Source organism: Rhinolophus ferrumequinum (assembly GCF_004115265.2).
Source record: "Rhinolophus ferrumequinum isolate MPI-CBG mRhiFer1 chromosome 15 unlocalized genomic scaffold, mRhiFer1_v1.p scaffold_54_arrow_ctg1_1, whole genome shotgun sequence".
Taxonomy (NCBI): Eukaryota; Metazoa; Chordata; class Mammalia; order Chiroptera; family Rhinolophidae; genus Rhinolophus; species Rhinolophus ferrumequinum.
The window spans coordinates 9160559-9184420 of record NW_022680357.1 but is presented as its reverse complement, the minus strand read 5'-3'; the positions used below and the strand labels follow the sequence as shown (position 1 = coordinate 9184420).

The following is a 23862-nucleotide window of genomic DNA, read 5'->3' as shown; positions in this document are numbered from 1 at the left end:
AAAGTCAACAGCTTGCTAACCACTAGTGAGCATGCCCTCTTTGCTAAAAGGCTCTCCTTTATTTTGTTCCATCTGTTCCATTGTAAGGAAATTCTATTTATAATTTTTTTACCTGCTTGTACGAACTCTCGAGATCATTAAGTTTGCCGAGAGGCAGCATAGTATACCTTAATTGTATTTAACAGTGCTTTTCAATTTAATAAAAAGACCCCAGAATGTCCGGACTGTATTCAGTGCATCCACTTTGCAAATGGGTTGCAGAACAGCAGTGGCTGACAGAAGTGAGACGAGTTTGTTAAAAAGACCCAGGCAGCCGGGGAGAACCGAGGAAGGGGCGACAGGACACGCGGTGAAGGAAAGAGCGCTATTTATTTAGCTTGTGAGTTTCTCTGTTTTGCCTTTACAGATGCACAAAAGGTCACTGAAAGTGTAACTGAAGGAAATACGTCAGACGAGCCTAAACATAAGACTTCCTAGCTGTGGGGTAGTGATCGGGACCCCCAGGAAGGCAGCCAGGCAGCTTATGCCAACTAGACACAGACTAGAGACCTTTTGCCAGCGCCACTCGTCCCACTAACCTCTTCTCCCATTATGCTGACAGTTGCCTTGCATTGTGGTTACCATAAAATAACTCTCATTGGCATCCAAGCTTTATAAAAACACCTTCATTTTGCTCAAAAAGGGCAGTCAATAGATACAGAGAAGCCAAACTGAACAGCCTCAACAAAATAAAATTAACACCAGCAGCAAATCCTCTTGCTGAAGACTTCGGCTAGAGTGCAGGTGGACCAAAGTTCTCGTTGTTAAAAAGGAGCACACACCCACGCTCGGTCCTCGCCTGGCACGCACTGGGTGAGGAAGTCAGTTATGGATTTTAATGGCCTTTTCAAGGTACGTGTAGCGACTTCTCTTTGGGGCTTTGTTGAAGTGGTCGAGCCCTAGCCACGGCCGAGGGTGAGACATGTTACCTGGTGGGGAGAGAGGCAATGAGGCAACGGAGGAAAGCCCACTCCGTGCGCCGGGAGTGGAACCCCACACGCAGAGCTGATGCCCAGGCTGGGTTCACAGTGGAGCCGGGGCTTCCGAGCTGCACGCTCAGCTGACGCCAAGGGCACAACACCCTGACTGGATGTCTCAGTGGCTTCTGCATGCAGCACTGTCAGAGCCCGCGAGTCGAGCCACCCACATTTCAACCTACCCACCTCTTGGCCCTGAATCTTAGTTCTAGCCACTGTGCGATGCGTGCCACATGCTTTCATCCTGAGAATTCATGGGTTACGTTTTACAGACGAGCTAAGCAAGCCCAGGGCTGGCCACCTCCAGCCTGCTCCTCAACACCTGCTCCTCAGACCTAAACCCACACCGGGGCCCGGGGGATAGGGGTCTTACCAGGCTGAGGTTCAAAGTCTTTCAAGTTTACTTCATACTCATCTTCATTTATGTACTGGTGCCGGCCCATCATCACAATGGCAAATTTAAACTAAAAGACAAAAACGAAAACTCCTCCATCAATTCTGAATGGCAGCACAACTCACCTCTAGCAAAAATGTCTAGGCCGCTTTACTAGTCAAAGTTCCAGCATGCCGCCCCCTGAATGATTACTTCCTTCCCCTGAAGGAAGAGCATACCTTCTCAAACTCCTTCTCCTGGATGTCTAGCAGACTCTGAATCCGCTTCATGACTTCTCGGAAATGCTCGCCCTACGAACGGGAAAGGACACGAGCGCTCACTCACGAGTGCCACACCATGGCAGCCTACGGCCCATGGGGACACCATCAAAGCCCACTATCCGCCCAATGAGGCAGGAAAACAGATTTTTAGCAACATTAATCCAACAGTGATGCGAGATTTTAAGTTTTGACACATGATGCTCAAGCTGTTACCAAAAAAACCTCACCTGGTGTATCCTCAGCAAAAATGGGATTCCAAACGTTCCAAACACCTCTTTGTGGAAATGTGCCACTGTGATCAGCATCTCATTTTCCTTATCTATGTCTACCTGGTCCAAAGGTATTTCCTGGGGACACATATTTAAACACAGAGTTAAGTAAAGACGTTAATGCAGACAAAATGCCATGTTTTAGTCTTGTTAGAGTAAGAGTTCAGCGCCAAAAGATATGTAAGTTTTCTTAAAACACTGGGTTTTAAGACACCAAATAATAGATTTTTCCAGTTACTGTGGAAATTTCAGCAACTCTAAAATCAACAGGGACCCAAAGTTTCTGACTAGATTTGCTTGGTGACCCGTATTTAAAATTAATTTCTAAGGACAAATACAGTATGATTCTACTCATATGAGGTACCAGGAGTGGTCAAATTCCGAGAAAGAAGAATGGTGGCTGCCAGGGGTTAGGGGAGGGAGAACGTTGAATGGGTATGGAGTTTCTGTTGGGAACAATGAAAAGACTGTGGCAATGGATTGTGGTGTGGTTGTTCAACAGGGTGAATGCACTTAATGCCACTGAACTATACACTTAAAAATGATTAAAATGGTAACTTTTACATTATGTATATTTTAACACAATAAAACAACTGAAGAAGCGGCCTACAGCTGCCCACCCACCGAGGGCTCAGAACTCTCCCAGGTGCCGTTACCTCTATTCGAAATGTTCTACTCGTCGCAGGAGATAAACATTCTAATAGTTCATCTTCTTGGTGCACACCAATAATTTTGTAGCTTACAATTTCTAGCAGCCTGTACAAAACAAGGGGGAGGGTGAAAAATACAAATTCATGTGGGACAAAAAAGTCTGATGAACAGTTTTCTAGAAAGAAAGTCTTTATTATAAAGCTATCAAGATTTGCTTGTGTTCTTTCTTTTTAAAAGATCTGAAGTGTCCAACACAGGCACAACACTGATCAGGTGGTTCCCCTCGGAGCATGTGACTAAAGGGGAGAGAGCCAGAACTGCAGGAAGGACTCCATTGAGCCGAGTCTCCTGGAACGGCATGACTCTTCCCTCTAGTGGTCCCAAACTAGGCAGGACTTGTGATATTTTTCTCTTACCTTTTTGAGAACAGGTCTCTGTTTCAATGTTAGAAAGAAAACATTTTGAGAACCAACAGCCTTAAAGGCCATTTTGTTCTGCAAGCTGACTGACAATAAGGCAACGGGATAAGAACAGAGTCCAATTCCCTGAAATACAAACTGGTCATCACATCTGCGGCTTCTTCCCACGGCCTGAATGTTGACTAAACAGATCTGAAGTAGCTGTTTCCCAAATACAATCAAGGCATCTCTTTCCAGTTTCAGTTATCAATCTATTGGAAAAATATCCTTCCTCTGCTTGGCTTTTCTACTTTAGTCACATTTTTAACTATAGGTAGTTAATCCCAGGAGACAGGGAGGGGAGGAGGAAAAAATGGCTTAGTTGTGAAATACGTTAAAACTGCTGCAAAAGACAGGCCGAGAGATGAATTGGGCAACCACGCACGTCAGTTCTAGCTATGTTCAATGTCCACAAAGGCAGGTGCAGATCTGGGGCTAGTACAACCGCTCCTCCTGCCGGCCTTTGGGCTCCAGGAAAATACTTGCCTAAGTTTCCCTGATGCCTTCTCCCCAAGCTCTACAGCCTTTTTACATTCTTCTAACAGGTCCCGGACACACCCGTGCTTGTCTGGATATAGTGTTATTTCCTAAGGAATGACAAGATGAAATACATGCTTTAGAGAAAACATAAAAGGTCTGCTATAACAAACCAATTTTGCTTGAACAGAGAAAAAAATGCCAATAGATGTTTTCCCAAGTGCCTCTAGCTTCCCATCCCGACGACCGCCGATTTGTGAAGTCACTCAGACTATCTGCCCAAACCTGGGACCCACCCAGTACTGAGGGAACTTTTAAAAATGCCACTTTGATGCAAAAAGTGTGCCGTTTACAGGACAGCATCTCTGGACACGATTCCTCTCACGGTCATCTACACGCCTTCCCAGTGCTCAGCACAGTGAGAAGCGGCGAATTACTGTAGGCCGTGACCAGAGGTGACCTTTGTAATTTCAGCCTGAACACCTCCACACAGGTGAGGCATGTGGCTCAAAATATCCCCACAAATTGGCAGAGCAAGAAAGGTGAAAGACTTGGGATCCCAGCAGGTACAGACTTTCTAGAAAAACCACCCGAAGTGTGGCTGGACATGTCTTCCGTGTGCCACAAGCACAAGAGCTGGTGCAACCTATGCTAGTGACATCCCCAGTCAACGCCCTGTGGAGTCCGTGTCTGCTCCACTCACAGGCCGGCTGCTCTCACTGAGGCCTGGCCAAGGCAGAAATGGTTTGAGAAAAACAATGCCCCGGCCAGGCAGCCGTGCACTAACTTAAGATATCAAAGTCGGTAAGAAAAGAGTTCCTGGAGGTTCGGGCAGCTGACATTGTTATTCACCCCCCAGGACTCAGAGGTGGTGGCAGGAGGCGACAAAGAGCTCACCACCCGGCCACCACGTCCGGGTTCTCAGACTCTGAGCTCTGGGGCCTCTACCACGCTGTCGCTCATTGTGCTTTCTTTTGTTGTTTTAGTTGTCAAGGTCTGGGGGGACAGAAACAATAAACAAGCTCCAATAAAAATCAACATCTGTACCATTTAAAAAAACTTACCTCTTCTCTAAATTGGCTGTTTAACCATATACACTTAAAACTTCGCCTGTTTTCAAAGTCTGTGATTTTCATCTTAAGCTATCAAGAAAAGAGAGACTCATTTTAGATATGCTTCCACAAAAACCCAAGACTTCTCTTTATTACCCATGGTTACATTAATTTGGACTCATACCTGCTGATAGTAAAGTTTCTTAGGTTGTCTAGGCTTGAAGAATTGTAGAAGATCTCTTAAAGTACCTTCATAATTATGTCTAAGAGGATTACCTGGGCCATCCCTATAACTACACAAGAAAACAGCATATAAATAAATGACTTCTTTATTTGCCTAAAACAAATATCTGAGTGAGCAGAAAAGCAAACCACAGGCCTTACACCTAGACTTGAAGTTTGGACCTGGCACAGGGTTTTGCTCTAATGCTCTTATTTCCCAAGTCCTAAGTCCCTCTGGCTGTCACACCTGAACGTTCTCTGCCATGGTGACACAGCACACAGAAGCCTGGCTGGGACGGACCCAGCTGGACATATGGGGGATGTGTTCATTGATGATGTGTCTAAAGTAAATCTGGCTTTAGATGAGGCTGCCAATTATTTTGACATCTTGAAGTAGTGTGGTCAAGATATGAGTGGTGACAATTCTATATCTGAAACTAAGCAAGAAATGGCATGTCAGGTGAGGTGACCAACTACTTACTACAATTAGTTCCAAGATGTTTGGATGAGCTATGGAAAGCATGCAGTAATGACCAAACCCCGAGTGTCTGTGACTGCGGCTTACCCTTGGGACTTGAAAAACTGGAGCAACATCGGGTCGGTGTTAAGCCTCTGTGCAACTGTCTTTGCAACCTGAGAGAAGGGAATGGCCCGGAAGTCAAAAAGGAGGTTCACATCTGGGGGAATTAACTGAAATTTGCTTACAAACTTCATCATTAATTATCTGCGTAATATTCCTAAGGAAAGGTGTTGTGAACAGCCTGAATTTAAATGCCCTAGGAATTTACTGTCTAAAAGGAATAAGGTGTATCAGCATGGGAGTAGCTTGTCTGAGGAAGATAACTTTTAAAAGATGAAGTCCATAGATTTTTCACTTTTGATGGTGAAGTCTATGATTTTTCGTTTTCTGGTGATTTTTTTTTTTTTTTATGGTTCACACTTGGCATGCTATAACTGAAGCAAAGGAGCTGTTATCGCTGTTATCTTTTGGCTCCAAAAGATGCATTAGAGCTGATGGTCCTGCTAGGTCTTATTTTCGGGGAAATACGGTACCTCTGAAACCCAACTGTGCCGAGGCAGAGAGGATTTCGAGGTGCAAGAGCACAGGTGAACGTGGTTGTGGATGAGGGAGGGGAGGCAGGTGAGAGAAGAACGGCTTTTGGTCCCATGCAAACTTAGTATCACTTCAGCCAGGAATTTCCTCAGATAGCAGGACTAACCCCTCTTCCTGAACCACATCCATTAGACAATCTCGTCAGCAAGCACTTTTAAAAAGATCTTAGTCTTTCTGGTGTGGGATCTGTAGGGAGTAGAACATTTATCAAATACCTGAAAATAATTCATTCTATTTGATAACGTGACCACAAATCCAGGATCGTTAGGGATTGTCTTATCACAGAAAATGACATCAACACGGTGGTAGAGGTCTCTGAAATATTCTTTTGCGGTGGGTAATTCACTGTTATCATTTTCAGGATCATCCCTGGGCGGGGAGAAAAAACCAGTTTTGTAGACTAAATCAAAGCCCAGGCAAAGGGTCATCATCTCTCAGGCGACAGTGACACCGACAGGTGTGAATATAAACTCACAGTCACAATTTAGGAAGCCAGGGGTCTGCCTACCCAGCAGCCGGTGGAAGCCAGGCACAACGGAGAAAGGCCATCGCGGACATTAGCTGTGCTCTGAGCCCTGCAAAGTGCTGCCTGCTTCCCGTTCTTGATCTCAAAACCAAACCAGACCAGTGCCTCTCCCCGCCCAGACCAAGGGAAGGACTCAGATGGAGTGTGAGCCCACACAGCTGGCTCGTAGCGGAGCTTCCTCTGGCCAGGAGTCGGCAGGCTGCATCTTCAGGCATAGAACTGAGCAGTCGCTGAGCCTGAAATACTGACTGACTGGCCCTCACCATAAAAGCATGTCAGGCCCTGCTCTTGGCCACTGCACTCCTCACTCTGCTCATAACTTGTGTCAAGATCGCCCTGGCCCGACGCTTCAAGCACAAGGAAAAGGTCGAATCAGGCTGCTTTCAGACACTAAGTGTCTGAGACTGCAGACCTGCTGCTTTTACATGCAGACAGATTAAAATCAATTACCTAGTAGGTGCATTCTAAGAAGTTTCCTATGTGTAAAAGGAAGGAAAACAATTTTGCTAGTCCATAAAGGCTTTTTGCCATCCCGCTAACAGTGATCATAATCACTGTAGACATTTTTAGGAAATCAGAGCATTAGATGACGAAAATGCTCACCACCCCTAATTCCAAAACCCACAGATGGCCAACTTCTGTCAGCATTCAAAACGTGACTCGGGGTCCAGATATCATTTTGTTTCCTGTTAGAGGACTTAAGAAAAAAACTTCTGATGTTAGCACGTAGTGATAAAATCCTTCAAAAAGCACGTACTTCTGAAACACTATAATGTCACCATCCATGAGTTCATCGAGGGCTTTATCAAGAGACACGTCATAATCCTGAATTCTCTCTGTTAAATTCGGTTTAACTTCCTAGAGTAAAAGATGTGAAATGGTTACAATGCAACGCCTGGCTAGTATTTAATATGGCTAATTCTACCAGCTCTCCATTTTTATAAGTTAAAATGCTATTGGGAACTATTACTATCCATAAAGATGTAATTATCACCGATCGATCCTCAACTGGTAAAAATCACAAATCTACGAATACGATCCTCAACTCAAGGTCACCCAAGACCCCCACTCAGTTGTAGACGTTACATTTACCAAATTCAGCGCTACCAAAATAAGCAACAAAACCCCTCTCCAAACCACTAACAATATACTGATTGTGGAAAAAGAAACCATCCAAACCTCATAGAGGATAAGGCTAGTATCCTGGATAAATCCTGCTCTGTCACACATAACTGGGAGCAAGTCACCTGGGAGAAAGAAAAGAATCCACAGCTGTAATACACCGAGACTTTAGCAAAATGGACGCAGGAGGTGAGTGAGCACGGGGGACTTACGTATTTTACAGGATATCGGTGTGTAGATGTGCCCACAGTAATTCAAGCTCCGCGTTTTGGGATCATACATCTTCAAAAATAACATCACATCATCTACAAGGTTCGTAAACAGGGTGTTAGGATGTTAACGTTCGGTACAATGTAAAAAAATTGTAACAGTAAACTTAGTAGCCACCCAAACGACAGCTTCCAGTACCTAAGGGTTATACTAAGTCAGATGGGGTTTATTCAAGAGGCTGAATGTGAGTCAGAGTCATTACAACCATCAAACCCCTGGGAAATGTTACACGTGAGGCAGTGAAGATGGGATCAGGGGCAGTGGATGGAAGAATCCTAGTTTCAAGACCTGGTACTAACTAGTTGCTGAGTGTTGTCATGGGAACGTATGTTAATAGTTGGATGTCTTCACTAGAAAAGTGACCACTTGTAGCGATAGAAATCTATCATTTTATAGCAAGCAGTCACCACACCCTGAGCCACCTGTTTTGTAAATAAAGTAGTGCTGGAATACAGCCAGAATGATCATTTATACATCCCCTGGCCACTTTCACGCCACATGGCAGGCAGAGACATATGGCCCACAAAGCTGACCCTTAAACAACATGGGGGTTGGGGGCGCCTACCCCCTGGTGCAGTCAAAACTCCGTGTCTAACTTCTGACTCTACAAAAACTTAACTACTGGAAGTCTGACCAGTAACAAAAAGTCGATTAGCACATATTTTGTATGTTGTATATGTTATATACTATATTCTTCCAATAAAGAGAAAAAGGTTATTAAGGAAATCATAAGGAAGAGAAAACATATTTACAGTACTTATTTTTAAAAATCTGCATATAAGTGGGCCCATGTTGTTCAAGGGTCAACTGTATTTACCACCTGACCCTTGACAGAAAACCAATGTGAGTCACAAAACATGGGGGCCAAGGAGCAGCCAGTTGGCTCAGTGGGTAGAGCGCAGCACTCATAACACCAAGGTCGCCGATTCGATTCCCACATGGGCCAATGAGCTGCGCCCTCCAAAACTAGACTGAAAACAATGACTTGACTTGGAGCTAATGGGTCCTGGAAAATCACACTGTTCCCCAATAAAAAAAAAAAAAATTAAAAAACAAACAAAAACACGGGGGCCAAGATTAAAGATAGAACATGATGACTCAACTCTGCACTTTGTCCCCACCTCCCAGGTCACCACAACCCATAGTCAGTTTTACTTGACTTTATTAAGAAGCCTTGACCAAGGAAGGGGTTTAATGAGCATTTTTGGAATTAAGATTTCTTTGCAAGAGAAGAAGGCTGAACCCTGTGAGTTAGAACAATGGTCCAGGAATCCACTGCTCTGAAGGTGGCTGGAGGCTGGCAGACACTTACGATCTTTATCAAACTTGGGTAGTGTTGCTCCACTAGCAGCCAGCTCCGGGTCAACTGTTTCCAGGAATATTGTCCACGGGTTTTCATTATCACTGAGTTCAATCATCTAGTTCCAAGAGAGACGCCGATTTTAGCAAATGTCAATGGCTAAGTGAGAGTAAAAAAGTGTACTCAAGCACTGAAGAAAACATCCAATTCTATAAAACTGGACCGAAAGTGTGACAAGCTGCTGGATCAGCCTCAGAGCAGAGACGTATGACTGTACATTCACTTACTGTTTTATTGCCATCTGCCTCATTATCTAGCATTGCTGGTCGTTTGGTTCCATTGCTCCTGGCTTGCATAGGCCATAATCGAATTTGATCTTGTGGAAATCCCTGGGTGGAGGATTTAGACTTAAAATTAATCAAAATCAAATCAGCTCACATTTTAATTCTGTATCAATGTGATCATTCTATGGTTATAAGAAAATCATAATTACAGCGTTCCCCACTGATTTGGACAACAGTGACCTGCCGTCAGGATCACCCAGTATTCTGAGGCTTGAGTGGCCATTTTACCAAAAAAAAAAAAAAAAAAAGGAAAAGAAAGGGAGAGGGGTTCAAAGGAGAAGATTCACGTTCACATTCTACTTCCTTCTCTGCAGATTAGGTCCAAGGGCAGAAACAGGCACAGTCCAGAGGACATGAGCTCAGGGCACTTGCCTCACTTCTCCGGCAGTGCCTGGACACGGCACCCACCCCCAAAGGTACTATCTTGTCTAGCTGTAAAGAAAGAGGAAGCCAAAATAAACCAGCAGCAGAACAGCTGGCACTCACCATGGTCTGAGAGAGGTTCTGGACAAATTCAGCAAGTGAGGAGTTTTTCAATACTTTGAACACAGTATACTTCACTTTTTCTTCATCGTACATATCATTTCCCTGATGGCCACAAAACTGGTCCTCTGCAACTATCTGAAAATATGCACAAAAATACAGAACTGACATACAAAATAAAATGAGACCACACTGATCAGGATTAAGTTCAAATAGTAAAATGCTAAAAACAACCAGTCTTTTGCTTACGTGAACCTTCTTCAGAAGACCCAAGGAGAAAGGAATCAAAATGACCGAGAACTAAATCAGGTGTTTATTTAGAAAAGACGAAACTCTCCATTCCACGCAGCCACGCATAACCTGTCTATCAGCAGTAGCTGGAGATCACCACTCCATCTGTGTGCTGATCTCCACATCTTATAAAGAGGATGCACAATGCACCTTTTCCCAGGTAGCCAACTTGTTAAAAGGATGCCCGTTTCCCAGCATCGCCACTGAATGCTAAACCGAGACCATGTGGAAATTCACCCTGTCGGCGCTCTCCTGCCTTCTCCATTCTCTGTGCCACCCTTTTCCATGGCACGGCATGCCACCTCCCATGCCCTGTCTGACCTGTGCTGCTCTTCCCAACGGGAGCTCTCCCTTCCAGTGCATCCTTCCACTGAGGAGCTCACCTCCCTCGTCCCCTCTGCACTTTTTATAAACACACTAACGTATCATTGCTCTGTCCAGTGGCCTGAGTACTTCTCACAACCAAGTCCTTACCCTGAACTTGAGTGTATATGCCAAACAGTCAGGGAACTGGCCTGAGCAGTCAGTTAAAAACGCTGCCCAAGCAATCCCTGATCTGTCAACAGTCACTCTAGAATGAGCCCAAGTTCATCCGAGCCCTCAGAGCAGTGTCGCTCTCCGCAGGCCCCGGGGGCCCTGTCCACCTGAGGGTCATTCACAGGCGGCTGAGGCTGACCTGCACTTGCATATAGAGATGGGCTTCCTGCCGCTCCTTCCGCTTCTGGGCCTCGATCCTTTTCTCTTCTTGTAATCGTTCCACCAGCTGCTGAGGAATATCATGGTCGGTGACAGCTTGTAACACCTCACCTGTAGGACAAATGCACTTTCATTCACCTATCACCTTCTATTGGCCCCTACTTCGAAGGTCCCAATTTTATGTCATCATTAATCTAGTCAAAGCAATCTAGATTGACAGCAATCTAGTCAAATGAAATTATTTGGTGCCATGAGTCCACGTCAAAGCCCAATCCAGCTTGCATCTAGATGTTGTGTTTGGACAGGAGACACAGCTTAGGTTCACCGTAACATGGTCTAAAACACCACGGCAAGGATTCACGGTATGACTATGAAGCTCACCACCGTGCAGAACATAAGAGAACACCTCTACTCACTCAGCTTTGACTCCCGGATATAAACCAACATGTACGCGTTCGTGCAGTGCCGGACGGAGAGGTCATCATCATGCCCCCCGTAATTGTGCTCAATCGCTTCTTCTTTCGTACACCTCGACACCACGTCATCATCAAATTTACACCACTGGACAGCAACAAGGAGAGCAACGAGACGTCAGCAGAGAGCAAGCACTCTGAGAAGTGCACCAACCACCAGGCAGCATTTCTCTTAAGTACATCAGCAGTCGCTGTACTGGACCGGGCTCTGCCTCAGGCATCCCTCTGACACAACTCACCAGTCCTCCTGCCTTCCTCGTTCCCTATTCCCGGGGAATGCTAACATTCATCCATTGGCAATTTCTGTACTCTACTCAGCCCATTTTCAACCTAGGTTCAATCCATCAATACTACAACGCTTTACAGAATTGAGAAAGCCATACGCACCTAACTTGGCTAGTGAAGTTGGAACTTGATGCTGTGGTCAATAAAATGAAATGGGATATGGCCTAACTAAAGAAAAAAGTCAGACTTGTACAGAGTTATTTTGCCATTTCTTCGCCATGACTGAGTCATTTTAAATGGTACTCAATCCCAGTTAAAGTCTCATACAGCTCAGCACTGTGGGGTTCCCCTCGCATGAGCGAGGCGGCTCACATGGGCTTCGCTGTGTCCCACTGGCCCTACGCTCCTGGACGCTGACTCCGAGACCTTCATCTGCTCCCCTGGGTGATGATTATGTGATGAGACCCCCGTGAACCAGGGAAAGATGGAGCATTACACACGTGGACAATGGGGCATGTGGATGCCAAGCAATCAGCGCTGCCTCCCCTGCTAGGCCCAGACCGTGAATAATGATTCCGTTGTTATTCCAAGTGGAAAAGAAGTGCCTCCTTTTAGATGTAAAGGGATTCTGTAAGGCCCAATGTTCAACACTAACAAAGAGACACCGAAAGTGTAAGTGCTAATTTACTATTCTCCTTTACATTATCAGCAACAGATACATATTAGAACATCCCCATCAATCCGAGGCCAGAGAGGAATCCCTTGCTCCCCAGGCCGTGAGGCAGGAACAGGGAAAGGCTGAGGCTGAGTAAGTCTCCTGCACAGCACCACACCCGACTCCGCCCCCGCCCAGCACTTACTTTGCCGTCCCCTTTGGGGTTTAGATAAACCACATAATGTCCACCATGATTATCTCCACTATGAACCAGGACGGCGTGAAGAATATAATTTGCAGGGTCCTTAGGATCTGTTTTTTGCAAAAATTCATCAAGTGGTAACTGTTCGGGGAACTCAAACCTATTAAAAAAATTTTTTAAAGAAATCCAGGTTGCATTTACATGTAAAATATTTCACCTTTAGGCTTTATTTATTGCTAGACCTTTTAATTTACTGGCTCATCTTTATTTAGAAAGGAAGTATGAATTTCACTTGGGAGGCCCTATTAACTACTTCTGAGGAAGCTCCCACTCGTTAGAACAAATTGTGCATCAATACAAAATTTAAAGCTAAATATGAGAAAAATGCCTATAAAGCACTGAGATACCTAAGAAAAATTTAAATTCAAGGATATGGCAGCAGTCTTGTGATACATATACACTGACTTTTCTAGGATGTAAATAATTTCCAAATGTGTTCATGGACGACTCTGATGGTGCAGGACTGAGACCACTAAGGATATCCTGCAGGTTTGAGAAACGTGGAAAAATCAAATTTGGAGGAGAACATGTAAAAAAGACCCCAACCCTGTGATTTCTAAAGACATCCTGAACCCTACTGGTTTTTAAATTACTGGCTCCATAAACATTTTAATTATACCATCACCAGGAGCGCAGTCAGAGGCAGGAAGGAAGGGAGGCGGGCATGTGTACAATGGCGCACGCACACTGGGTGAGCCTGAAGGGCAGCCCCCGGGAATTCTGGCCCAGTGTTGCCAAGTGTTCTGAATTCCTAAAAGATGCCAGAAATCTGGACTTTTATGTGAAATCGTGTCACTTTTAAAATGTTGGCAACTATGCGGTGGCTGGTTGGCTCAGTTAACTATCTGAGCACGGTGCTGGTAGCACCAAGGTTCCAGTTTGATCCCCACATGGGCCACTGTGAGCTGCGCCCTCCTTTAAAAAAAATAAAATAAAATGTTGGCAACTAGTTCCAATAAAAATAGAAACAAAACCAAAGTAAGGACCCAAGGAAACACACCAATAGGTTGGACTTTGGTCTGCAGGGTGACAGTCTGTGGGGCCTGGTGGAGAAGGTTTCTTCTACAGGCCACAGTAAAGGGCAACAATGGATGAGCTGGTGGCAAGTAATTTGATTGGGTCATGTTCTCCCTCAGGTTTGAAAGGTGACTGATCAACCTCCATCCTGTAGAAAGCTGGTGCTCAAACTAATCAGGATAAAATGTCTGTATTCTAAGCCAGATAAAGTAGTATGTAGTATCCCTCTCGAATCTGGTATTTTTTAAGAATCTGGAAAACACCCAGAATGGGGCTCACACGCACACACCTACTTCAGCATTTCTGGAAACTACCACACTGTAGAAGTCAACATGAACTGAGAGATGACCAAATAGACTACTATTTAAACAAATACTAAAAATGAAATAAAATTCTACTCCTGCGGTCATCTACACTGGTGACTGCAAAGCCTGTGGAGCAGAAAGCGCCCTCTCCTGAGGGACTTCAATCTGTCCCGATGTGGAGGGGCTGGGGTTCCTTGAAAGTGAAATACAGAAGGAGCCACCTCAAAATTCAAGTGAAGTCACCTCTTTAAAATGATAGTTCTTGGACACCTAGATAGAAGGGAAACCTCAATAAATCAGAGATGAGACCGAAAATATATATATAAAGACTAAACAAAGCACTGAGATTAACCCCCTAAAAAATCCAGATGATGGTTAAATCTTAACTTCCACACCCCCCTCTAGATTACCTATCATTGATCTTGATATTTTGGTCCGTCTGAGGGTCATACATAAATCTCATCAGTTGTAGATGTAACACTGGTGGCAATGTTAGGAATTTCACACCTTTCTCTGCTTCCTGAACATTGAAAAAGAAACGCAAATTTAGTTCACCGCTACTTGTTTCTTGAAGCAATGAAAGCAACCGTGTACAGCAAGACAGGAATTCTGTGGGGACTTCTGGTGGGGAGACATGGGGTTTAGGTATCCATCTACGGTGCCTATAAAATGCTCTGTTTAGACCTGTATCAGGCCTGCTGTTAAAATAATGCTGCAACAGCTTGTATGAGACTTCTCCTTACTTTGGATTATATTCTAGATTGATATCCAGCAATAGGAAAATAGTTAATTAAGGCTTAGTCACTTGCTGATGCATTATACAGTCATCAAACCCTATGAAAAGTAAGAGGAAACATAGAAAAATCACTAAATGGAAAGCAGAAGGCCATGATTACAACCATGCAAGCTTAGGTGTGCTTATGGAACACCTGGACAGAACAAGTACAAACACAGTTATGGTTGGAGGACTCTCAGTGACCCGCTTCCTTTCCCTGGACTTTTATGATGTTTACTTAAGAACACACACATAGAACACACACTCAGTGCTTACTGTACAATCCCACTTCTAAAGAATGTTCTGAGTATCAGCAAGGCCCTTTTACCACCAACAGGGCCTTCCCCCAGTTACCGCCAGCCTATGTGCTACAGGACACCTCCTACCCCCAACTTCTAAACACAGCTCCTCTGGAGGGACCTGTGGTTCTACAGCTCTCAACCCTTCTCCATCTCTGCTCCACCTCAGCCAGTTCTTTTTTCCCCTCACTAAAATAAGCCTCCGCCAAACTCAACCACTACGAGGCCACCAGTGGCCCTTATCAGGCTGTATTTCCAATACAGACCTTCCTTCTGAGCTGTATACATTATCTCCAACACCTGCTAGGGAACATCCCCTTAGAGGAACTGGTGGCTGTGACAAGGCACACCTATTTGGCAATGTTCTATGATATACATTAGCATATTCAAGATGACAAGGTATCTGGAAATAATGCAAATCCCAGGAACCTACTACCACACAAAGCAATGGCATGGTTTCAATACAACTTGAAAGAATAATAAAAGAATTGTGTTTCTCCACCACTGTCCATTGAGACTGTGATTCTAAAATACGCATTGCTCGCCCAGACCCCAAATGTCCACTGTGCATAAGGGCCATTCTTCTGAGTTGATGACATGTCTCCTAGCACATCCAGCTGCATGTCCGCAAAGTGCCTTTCTGATCTGCACCTTGGTGTCCTGAGTGGCCTGACCGAGCAGGAGAACAGATCTGCGGCCCACTGCGAAATGGTACATTAGCACCAGGAATCATAAATTAGCAGGCTTGGTAAACACAGGACAGTCTGAAGAACCATAAATCAGTTGAGCCAATGAGTCATGGTTATGAGGGTGCAACATATAGACCCTGGATGGCTGCAGACCCACCCACCATCCCGACTAGCAGCCAGGAACTGGCCACAGTCCATATCCCTCTAACCGTCCATGGACTGGCCACTCGTTCACAATGCTCACTGTTCTGCCAGAAGCCCAGAGGCCCCAAGGGCGACGCAGAAAACAAGCAGGATCCAAGAATCATGGAGCAAATACCAGATGATGCATTCCTCACTCTACAGAAGTCATGATGCTCTGAAAACTGTGCCTCCATCACACAAAACAGCAAAATTTATCACCAGCCGAAACCAGAGCCCACGTGACTAAGAAATTCTGTGTATGATTAGGAGAAACAGGAGAACCCCCTGCACTGACACCAGTAAGGGGAGGGAAAGAATGATGGATGAAATGGGGAAAAAGTCTTAAAACACAGGGACAGAGCCTCAGATGTGCTGGGTGATAGTTCCACCTCATAAACAGTGATAAAGAAGCTACATTTCAATTTCTTGCTGACACCTCCCCCACCTTTCCGTTCAATCCCACCAGCAACACACTCAGAGCTCTCTAAAATACAATGTCCCGACTAAGAAATAAAATCCTTTTGAGTTCTAAATACCAGCGGCATATGAAAAGGAATGAGTTGTTAGTTCACAGATAAGCAAAAGATTTGATAGTAAAGTGAAACGCTACACAACAGGACCCTAGTACAAAATTTCCAAGTTACCTGCAAGCCGTGCTCCCCGGCGTCATATTTGTTGTCACCATCTAGTTGTTCTACTGCCACATAATCCACAAATGATTCAAATACTTTAAGGAGAGAAAGAAAAAAATCAGCCAAAGTTATCAGTGAAGCTTTGACTATATATAATACAGCCAACCTGGTGCATTTACGAATGCCAGGGAAGGGAAGCTGAGTAATTACGGCTCTGAGCGTTAACTCAGTCAGACTAGAGACGAGTTACATGTGCCATCCACCTTCACTGACCCAGCAAAGACATAAACTCTAAAGACGCTGATAGGATTTCCTAAGGGTGCTACAAATGACACCAACATGGAGTCAACGATTTAATAACTTTAACAAAATCAAGTAACGTTAAAGAACAAGTTGTGACCAAAACACTTATTATAAAGCTACAAGTATTAAGACCGTGTAGAAAGTGAGTAGGAATGTGGGGGCTGAGAAGTGAAAGGAAACAGAGAGAGGCTGGTAAAAGGGTACAAACTTTCAGCGACAAGACGAATAAGGCCTAACAGGCTGATCTAAAATATGGGGCCCACAGCTGATAACACTGTGTTGTACAACTGAAATCTGCTGGGCGTAGAACTTCAATGTTCTCACCAAAAAAACAAAAAAACAAAAAAAGAATATGTGAGATAATGACTGTGTTCGTTAACTAGATGAAAGTCATCTTTTCACAAGGTATATGTGTATCAAATAATCATGATGTACACTTTAAATATCTTATAATTGTCAATTAAGCCATAGCTGAGCTTAAAAAAACACAAAAGACAATGTAGAATTTACCCCGAGACTAACCAACGGATCAGTAGGAAGAGTCTAGAAACAGATCTACACAAATATGATTGGCTGACTGCTGACCAAGGTGTACTGCAGGGCAACGAGAAAAATGTGATGTGTCCACTTGGTATCCATGCGTAACGGGTGGGGGTGGAAATCAATCTCGACATCCTACTAACTGCAAAGAGAACTATTCCAAGTGGATTTAGATAAACAGGAAAGACAAAACAGTAACAAAAAAAGACTTCAGGGTAGTTGTTCTTAGGACACAAAAAGGAAAGCTTGATACACTAGAGATCACTAAAATTATGAAATTCTGTTAAAATGGCGGCATTAAAAGAGTGAAAAGGCAAGTCCCACACTGGAGAGCGAGCTCAGAAATCCCACCCAGAACTAGGGTCTGGAGTACAGAATTCTTACTCCGGTCATGACCGAGTGACAGGAACCAGATGTACTGTTCTGTACTGAGCAAGTCAAACACTGGACTGTGTGGAAAACAACTGTCCACAGTCTGGACAGCAAGCAGTGCAGGCAGTGGTCCCTGACAAGGCTCCGGTGCCCTGGCTACTGGGCAGGAAGAGAACCCCCAACGGGGTCCAGAGTGTCCCGGCAGACTGGGGAGACAACTGTGAGAAGCTGAGGGGCCACGGCAGCTTGAATCTGCAGGACAGAGTGCCCAAAAGGAGGACGCTGCACAGGAAGAGAGCTCCAGGGATTTCCAGAGGGTTCTCCTGGAGCCTTCATGAATGATCAGTGAGTCAAGCGAGGAAATTATCAGGAACCAGGGAAAGAACCACCAAAAGAATCTGTGTGGGGGGCAGGGGGGAGCAGAGGGGATAGAGTCCCCAGAGCTCACATTAGCCTGGGAATAGTCCATGTTCCCTCCAGCCACAGTGGAAAAGAAAATCCTCAGACTGACTGAAAACTCCGAAAGGTGCTGCCTCAGCTGTGTGGACAAATTAGCCCTGAACTAAAGACTGTTATGCTCCCACTTGACAAAGCTTAAAAGTAACTCTCAAGGGGCGGCCGGACGGCTCAGTTGGTTAGAGCACGAGCTCTGAACAACAGGGTTGCTGGTTCGATTCCCACATGGGCCAGTGAACTGCACCCTCCACAACTAGACTGAAGGACAATGACTTGACTTGGAGCTGATGGGTCCTGGAAAAACACACTATTCCCCAATAAAAATTAAAAAGTAACTCTCAAAAGAGCCAAACTACTTCCAAGTAACTTCACGGTGCCCCAGAACAAAGGTTAAGAATATCCAACACCAGGGGCGGCCGGTTGGCTCAGTGGTTGTAGCGCAGTGCTCGTAACTCCCAGGTCGCCAGTTTGATTCCCCCCACATGGGCCAGTGAGCTGCACTCTCCATAACTAGATTGAAAACAACGACTTGACATAGAGCTGATGGGTGCTGGAAAAAACACTGTTCCCCAATAAAAAAATAATAAACAAATTTTAAAAACCCTCTCATAGACAGACAATAGTTTTTAAAAAAAATATCCAAAACCTAATGAGATAAAAATCCAATGGCTAGCATCCAATAAAAGATTACTAAACGAAATTGGAAAACACAGCCCATGATGTAGACAAGGATGTTAAGTTATTAACTGTATTTCATCATGTTCAGTAACACACCCAAATTACCAGTAAGCATTTGAAAAGGTGACCGCCTCACTGATGTTCAGGGGAATGCAAATTAAAACCAAGATAGCGCCACGCTCCCACCAAAATGTTCATTCTGATAACTGACAGCTCTGGTGTGGATGTAACAATTGCAACTCTCACACACTGCTGTGGAGAGTGAAACTGATAAACCGCTCTGGGAAACTTGCTGGCTTTCTCTGTTAAGCTGAACATACACGCACCCTGTGAGCCAGCAATTCCATTCAGCATAAATGCAAACAACGTGTGTGCACCAGAGATAGGCCTAAGAGAGGTCAGTGAGTTTATGCCTAATGCCTCATACTGAGAACAGCTCAAGCATTTACAAGATGGTTTCAAAACTCTTGTTGTATATTCCTAAAGTGGAATAGTGTTAAGTCAATGAAAATGACCAAATTATTGCTATTGACAACATAGGTGAATTGCAGACAAAATGCTGAGCAAAATAAACGAGAAAGAGACTACATCCTACATAAACATTTACAACATGCAAATATAACCTATGATAGGATGTTAGAAGCCCAAAAAGTGTCTTCCTCTGAGGGGGAGGCAGTGATTGGGAAGGGCTGAGGCAGCCATGGGTGTGCAGCAAATGGCCTGTTTCTTGATCTGGGTGGGTCCTAAGCCTGTGTTCACTCAGTGAGCTGTACACTCATCATTTGGGCAGTTTTCTGTCAATGCCACATTTCAATAAAAAGCACTTGTGCAAACGAAGCATTAAACCACAACAAAAATTATCTGCAGGTTATCAGGCCACTGTGTGCACAGAACTTACTGTTTTTCTTCCCTTTTATGCTTAGCTGGATGTCATAATAATCTTCTCTTCGATCAGATCGATAGTCTACCTCTTTACACTGGATATAGGACTGCAAACGAAGAAAAGATGGCACCAAGTATTAATCGGCAAAATGCTCGCATTTTCAAATCTTTCAAAAACATTCTTTAAAACTGGTAATCACATACCACCATTTTGCCTCTGAATAATTTAGGTATGGTGCCTTCTACACACGTGCCTTTCATCTTATTTTCCACATTATCAAGCAACTGGAAGAGAAAGTTTCGGCTTTAAGAAAATGTTATGCTTAATTAATATACAGTAATTTGCAACTTAACTAGGAAATTTCAATGGTCAAAGAAACTCTAGACTATAAAATATTATGACCTTTGGCATGCAATTATCAAAAACATACAAAATCTTCCTTGGTTGTCTATTTACAAAAATATCTACATGCAACAGTTGAGATTAACTCTCTATACAGCCTTTGGAATGAATTAGTAATCTGTAGTGCCTTTAGAAGCATTTTTTATATTCATTTTACCTCTGTGGAAAAGCATGTAAATTGAGCACTAAACTTAACTCGTATTGGTCCACACCAAGAGATTAATGAGGTTGAGCCTGTCAACAGGATTGACTGGTTTGTCCATGGATATTTAATGAACTGGATTCAATCCAGCTAGTGCTGCAAAAAAGAAAACACACCTTGCCCAGCCAATCACCTTGAACAGCCATTTCATGTTGTGTGTGTGTGTGTGCGTGTGTGCGCGCGTGTGATTTTGATCACAACTGGAAGAGTGGGAATTTGCTAGTGACTAAAGCTGGTTTGAGGGAATCACCCACACAGAGGTCGGCCTCAATCAGGACCTCTGGGCAAAGGAGGGGTCTAGACGCTGCAGAGTCATAACAGAAGTCACTCTTCTAAAGTGAAGCAGGGTGATCAGGACAGCTACTCAAGCCAATCTGTTGTTTGATTAATAACTCAGATAGAGATACCAATTTAACACATTAAATGTATACTACCTACTACTAAATTCAAGTTTCCCCTCACACTTCCCTCTCAAATGACAACCTTTTTTTCATTCTTTCTGGCTTTTAAACTAAATAGATGCTGCCTTTTCCTTCTAGCCTAGTATTCGCCCTGAACAAAGATGGGCATGTCTGAATTACAGTGATGTGAAGGAGGTCTGAGGTTTTACTTGGTTAACAACTTCTAGCAGTGCTTCAAAATATTAGATGTCAGTAATATGCAATTATAGCTTAAAACTTACCACTCGACATAGCTCTTGAACATCGTGTTGCATGAAGCTATCTAAAGTTTCCCACCTTGGAAAGATAAAACGAACATTTATATTAAAACTTTCAAATTTCAAGTAGAAGTAAATTAATAAATATCTACGTTAAAAAACTAAACTGTATAATCAGCCATTATTCTTAAATTCATTTTTTGACACGATTTTAAAATTCAAAGATAAAATGAATTTCACCATGACACCCGAATATTCACAACTTTATCTTGTTCTAAACTTACTGCAAGGAGAATTTGTCATTGCAAGTAAGCGTACATGTTTAAAAACTATTCCTGTCCTTTTCCTGACAGGTAATGCTTGAAGTGGTGAAATAGTTCTCAAGCGAAATTCTAAAACCCAGTTGCTATTTCCAAAGAGGTCAAACAAAACACAATGGTAAAAACACTCTGACATAATTAAATGCCTACACTAGGCTCGTAATTCTTCTTCCAGCCACTCATTCATCCTTAAAGAAAGCAGAAAGGAAAGGCCGATTTCCAACATACCCAAAGGACTTCGTTAGCTTTTTTGTCCCTACTGGCTTATCACTGTGCTGTAGTTCGTAGAACACTCTTTGTAATGCTAAAGGGACGCTTTTGGATGAATCGTCGCCCTCTGTTGGCATCATGTACACTGCCTAAAATAATTGATTCAGAAATAAAAATATAATTTGATGTTTAAGTTATCATTTCAAATATCACAGTGGCTAAAGTAGTTGGTAGGGCTTTTAATTATTCCCCAAATAGGTCAAAAAGCTTTTGGAAGTCAAAAAATCATGGAAATCTTTAGAGACAATCAAGAAGATACAAGAAGGTAAAAAAGAATTTGAAAAATTACTCATAGTTCACCATCCAAAGAGAGCCACTTTTACTTCATACTTCTCAAAACAGCATTTTTAAAGTTAACATCACTTGTGAACAGGTGTGATGAAATATAAATGCTACTGAAATTATCCAGTCAGCTATCCCCAGGATATAATCCTACTGTGGCCACTGACACCGTCTATAAGAGCAGTACAAACGTAACAGGAAAGCCAGCAGACCAGCCAGGGGTCCCCCCACAACCAGGACTCTGTTGCCTGCACTGCTCCACGCTGCTCAGAGGACATTCCTCAAATCCAAGTGACTCTCTCTCCTACATTAGTTGCAAGGGAGGGCTAGACTAGCCTTTTCTAACATTCTTACAAAAGTAAGTTTTATCTGTAATAAGTGAAAGTTAGATTTTGCAGTCAGTTTTCCAACTGTTCAATTCGGACATAAAACGGTTCAAATGTTGCTAATGGCTTTCATATTTAAAACAAACCTTTATTATTTCTAGCTAAGTTAAGATTGTTAGCTCTAGTGAACTCGAGACTACCCCAGTTAGCATTAAGTGTCCAAACACTGAAGAGTAAACACAAGCATAGAACAGGGGCCCTCTAAGGAGACAAGGCAAAGTTTGGCAGGGTGAGAGGACTTTGCTTGTCCCTTAACAACTGAGAGAAATGGGTGGGAGGAAGGTTGAAGGAAAGAAATACCATCCATTTACCTTTCGTAGTTGATTTGTGAAAAATAAAGTCTGCAGCAGGCTGTTCATGTAACAAGTCGCTCCCTGGTTCTTTAAACCGACATAGCCCGTGTGCTTCTTTGAATCCCACCTACAAGATCGGTTTGAGGTTGAGGAAACACTGCACAAGACACCTCCTTGCTTCTGCAAAGTGTGTGAGGTGACTCGACTAGATGTCAGCAGTGGTGGCCGTTGGTCCACTACTTCCCACCATCCTGATACAGGAACGATGGCCCAGCACCCCTCCAAGTTAGTAACTCGTCGCCAGGCCATGGCACCAAGGATACCAAGGCCAGGAGTTCTTGTCACACAGTTCCCTTCAGTGGTCGCTGATTCCATCTGCCCCAGTGCGAGGACCAGTGCAAACTCAACCACAGCATTCGAGAAGCACTGTCCACTGACAGCAGCAGGACCACCATTTACTACCAAGGTCAGCACTCAGATACACAGAATTCAATTTTCTGTGTTTATATCAAAATGACTCCCCATGTAGTTCTACTACATACATATTAAGTCACATGTAGTCAGCAAGAAGTAGAAACAGCTGAAACCCCTCTTTTCTGTAGTCAAACACACAGGAAAAGACATGTACACTGGCAAGTCTGGGTGTAGGCTTCTAAACGCCTAAGAGCTTTTTCTCTTTAGTTTGCTATTTTGATGGCTGGTTAGGAGAAAAGGTAGACTTTCTCAGAGTTAGATGTCCCCACTGCTCCCTCCCCACCACAAGTAATAACAGGACTCTAAGGAGGATGCTACTTAAAGGCAGAACAATCCTCCGACCTCTATCCCCATCTCACTGTATATAGCGCAAACACATGAACAAACGTGATGGCTGCCAAGCGTGACCTATCGGAGTGGGGACATTTATTGTGAGGTCAAGGTCCACAGGGGTTGTTAGGTCCATGGCCTTGCAAACACGCTCAGGTGTGCTGAAGGGCCACGGTTAAAAGGTGTACGTGTGTATGCAAAAATAAGTTTAAAAATTGGCAAGACAATGCAAGGATCCTGAATTAAAGATGGTTATTTTAAAAACTGCAATCATACAGATTTAGGTGATAATGGTTGAATAGATTTGGACAAGTGAGACTGAACCAAGAAATCTGTTTTGATTGGTAAGGCTGAAAAACCCAACCTACTTTTTTAATCAAGAGATATAGGGGAAGGTTTTAAAAAGGAAGGAAATTTTTAAAAGCCACAAAAAAATCTCATTAGAAATACCGTGTTTTTGCCCCCCAGCCTTCTGATGTCTGAGTACAACTCAAGGGTATGTTTTGAAAAAGCTACTCAAGAAAAGCCTGATTCCTCCTGTATCGGCCCAATT

At 43.7% G+C, this 23862-nt stretch overlaps 1 protein-coding gene across 2 annotated transcripts in view; it reads right to left on the bottom strand.

The window, feature by feature from the left end:
- Window positions 1–350: 350 nt before the first annotated feature.
- Window positions 351–23862, bottom strand: part of USP7 (ubiquitin specific peptidase 7) — a 61926-nt gene continuing 38414 nt past the window's right edge. For both annotated transcript variants that reach the window (XM_033101457.1, XM_033101458.1), the window contains 26 exons: window positions 22524–22632; window positions 21503–21633; window positions 20979–21033; window positions 19896–19976; window positions 19708–19798; window positions 16473–16555; window positions 14293–14402; window positions 12504–12660; window positions 11362–11506; window positions 10926–11056; window positions 9962–10096; window positions 9419–9520; window positions 9144–9249; window positions 7774–7866; window positions 7619–7686; window positions 7197–7297; window positions 6129–6282; window positions 5365–5432; window positions 4762–4870; window positions 4590–4667; window positions 3535–3635; window positions 2596–2695; window positions 1898–2017; window positions 1629–1700; window positions 1390–1480; window positions 351–968 (listed from right to left, as the gene is read on the bottom strand). In XM_033101457.1, coding sequence (XP_032957348.1) covers window positions 862–968; window positions 1390–1480; window positions 1629–1700; window positions 1898–2017; window positions 2596–2695; window positions 3535–3635; window positions 4590–4667; window positions 4762–4870; window positions 5365–5432; window positions 6129–6282; window positions 7197–7297; window positions 7619–7686; window positions 7774–7866; window positions 9144–9249; window positions 9419–9520; window positions 9962–10096; window positions 10926–11056; window positions 11362–11506; window positions 12504–12660; window positions 14293–14402; window positions 16473–16555; window positions 19708–19798; window positions 19896–19976; window positions 20979–21033; window positions 21503–21633; window positions 22524–22632 — 2698 coding nt within the window. In that variant the 3' untranslated portion in view covers window positions 351–861. The remainder of the gene's footprint in view (window positions 969–1389; window positions 1481–1628; window positions 1701–1897; window positions 2018–2595; window positions 2696–3534; window positions 3636–4589; window positions 4668–4761; window positions 4871–5364; window positions 5433–6128; window positions 6283–7196; window positions 7298–7618; window positions 7687–7773; window positions 7867–9143; window positions 9250–9418; window positions 9521–9961; window positions 10097–10925; window positions 11057–11361; window positions 11507–12503; window positions 12661–14292; window positions 14403–16472; window positions 16556–19707; window positions 19799–19895; window positions 19977–20978; window positions 21034–21502; window positions 21634–22523; window positions 22633–23862) is intronic.